The sequence below is a fragment of the Xenopus laevis genome, chromosome 1L (assembly GCF_017654675.1).
Source record: "Xenopus laevis strain J_2021 chromosome 1L, Xenopus_laevis_v10.1, whole genome shotgun sequence".
NCBI lineage: Eukaryota > Metazoa > Chordata > Amphibia > Anura > Pipidae > Xenopus > Xenopus laevis.
In genome coordinates this window covers 224,942,043-224,944,338 of record NC_054371.1, presented here as the reverse complement: position 1 = coordinate 224,944,338, position 2,296 = coordinate 224,942,043, and the positions used below count along the sequence as shown (strand labels likewise).

Sequence of the window (2,296 nt, the reverse complement as noted above, 5' to 3'; positions counted from 1 at the left end):
TAATACTGCAAAAAAGGATTTTTTTTTATTACATACAATATTTTTGCTGCAGTTGACGTATATGTATAAATATTTGTTTGTATGAAAAACTATAACTTCAGTTTGTGACCATATAAAGGCACAAGGCCAGACACTGATTCCAAGGAAGGACAACTGATGACATCACTAACCCCCATATATAAGGATATATTAATGGTTATTTATGGCTGAGCAGACTCAAATCTCACTAAATATTTAGGGAAAAAATTTAATAAAATTTGCAAAGTGCAAAACTTTCCGAATAAAAATTCTGATTTCTCAATGTAATATTCTTCGTTAGGCTTTTTATTGCTATAAAAATTTTAATTTGAGATCCTTTAACACCTGCTCTGGAGTTTCATGAAATATTTTGTCGCAAAAAAAAAAAGGTTTGCGATTGGGAAGTTTTATTACATATATTATATATATCAGAAACGATGAAGTTTGCGAATGCTATCCTACTGTCACATGAGGGCCAAAGTGATCACAAAGGAAAAATGTTTCAGTTTGTGAACATTTATTTGCATTGCAAACGAATTACCAACAATTTTTACATTATCGACCAATATTACGTTCCCCCTTATTGTCTCTACACTTTTGTTGGCCTCTGATTTATATTCTAGCGTAAGATATGTTTCCACCTTTCTTGCCCACCAAAAAAGCAAAAAGAAATGTCACTTACCATTGTTGGACTGCTATTAATAAGCCTACTATGCCTACAACAAGGAGCGCTCCAAGTTCTATATTCTTTATAGTCTCCTTTGTGGCACTTGATTTAATATATTGGCGGATGGCGTCTTGAAAAGAGGCTGCGGCTGTTGATGCAGTAGTAGTTGTTGGGGGCACAGTCGTTGTTTTAGGCTTTTTATTGAACAATCCCCGTGAATCTGCAAAGCAAAATGATCCCATGAATCCCAAGGAAGTGATAGATTTACTGAGTTATTTAGTGATAGAAGTGAGCGTGTGGGCAGCGCTGATGAGCGTTAGATTTAGTCAGTTAATGTGCTGTGTATCGGCGTTATGTGGTGTTTATACAAAGGGCCAGTAGATGTCACTGTGCTCAAGACTTATACTGTGCATACTTCCTGGACAGCTTAAAGTGATAGGGTTAGTTGTGTAATGGCTGCATGAGTCTGCTAATAAAGCACTGTTATACTCTACTCAATCTCGGCTGCCCAAAACATAACAAATTGGTGACGAGGATGGGATCTCTTTGCTGCATTAAACCTACAATTAGTTGTAGTCTCATTACTACAGGTTATAATACAGACACTTTTGTTTCACATCTAATGAGTGATTCATTTCATTGGGATTACATTTGAAATCAGGAATGATTATAGATCTTGCGATTTAACTTACCTGTGTCTTGTTCCTCAACATAAATGTCTATAGATGGAACCGGCTCATAGAGCTTTCCCGAAATTTTCAGCCGGACCAGATAAGTGCCGCTGTCTGTCATCTCTGTGGGATTAATCACCAGAGAGCAGATCCCGTTTGCCACCTGGCTTTCAAAAAGGTAATATTTGTCCTTCAAATCGGGCGATGTCATTGTCCCATGGTCTCCGTACAGGGAGATTAGACGCGTGTAACCTTTTGTATCCATTTTCCCCCATTCCAGTTGGACTCTGGGTGGGTTGAGATGAAGGCTTGTTTCAAACATACACGGAATCACATTGACTGTATGTGCCTTCAGCCTCAGCTTCTCTTTAAATAAGGTAAAATGTTCAACCTTCACTGCTAAAAGAGGGGAAAGATGACATTAGGATCATGAAGTGTACAGAGCAGTCTCTATCAGCCTCATCCTGCAACAGAAATTCCTACCAAATCCCATTCATGAGTCGTGTCCCTGACTTTTCGCATGCACTCGCTAATCTTACATCCATATAAACAAGTCATTGCTTTGAAACATACAGAGCCAGTTAGGGGCATATTTATCAAGGGTCGAATTTTGAATTGAAAAAAACATCGAAATTCGAATTCAAAAAGACCAACTGAAATTTAGTCAAAGGGGTTTTTTTTGGTTGAATAGGTCCATTTTCGTTTGAATAGGTCGGTATTCGGTCAAATTTGAATCGTATGAATCAAAGGAATAGCGCATTTGATCGAATTCGATTCAGAGTTTTTCCCACCAATTGACTCCAAGTAGGTTCTAGGTGGTCCCCCATAGGCTAAAACAGCAATTCGGCAGGTTTTAACTGGCGAATGGGCGAAGTCGAATTTTTAAAGAGACAGTACATGATAAATTTCGATATTCTAATTTTTTACATTTTTTTCAAAT

General features: G+C 37.6%; 1 protein-coding gene across 1 annotated transcript; it reads right to left on the bottom strand.

The window, feature by feature from the left end:
* Positions 1-428: 428 nt before the first annotated feature.
* Positions 429-1,976, bottom strand: LOC108695899. The gene is made up of 2 exons (XM_018224851.2): positions 1,378-1,976; positions 429-905 (listed from the first exon to the last, which is right to left on the bottom strand). The coding sequence occupies exons 1-2, from the start codon at positions 1,676-1,678 to the stop codon at positions 697-699; spliced, it is 510 nt and encodes a 169-aa protein (XP_018080340.2). The 5' UTR covers positions 1,679-1,976; the 3' UTR covers positions 429-696.
* Positions 1,977-2,296: the final 320 nt, after the last annotated feature.

Coding starts and splice junctions, on each gene's coding strand:
- LOC108695899 (XM_018224851.2), bottom strand. CDS start 1,678: ATGTTTGAAACAAGCCTTCATCTCAACCCACCCAGAGTCCAACTGGAA. Junction 906..1,377: donor TGTTGAGGAACAAGACACAG/GTAAGTTAAATC, acceptor TTTGCTTTGCAG/ATTCACGGGGATTGTTCAAT.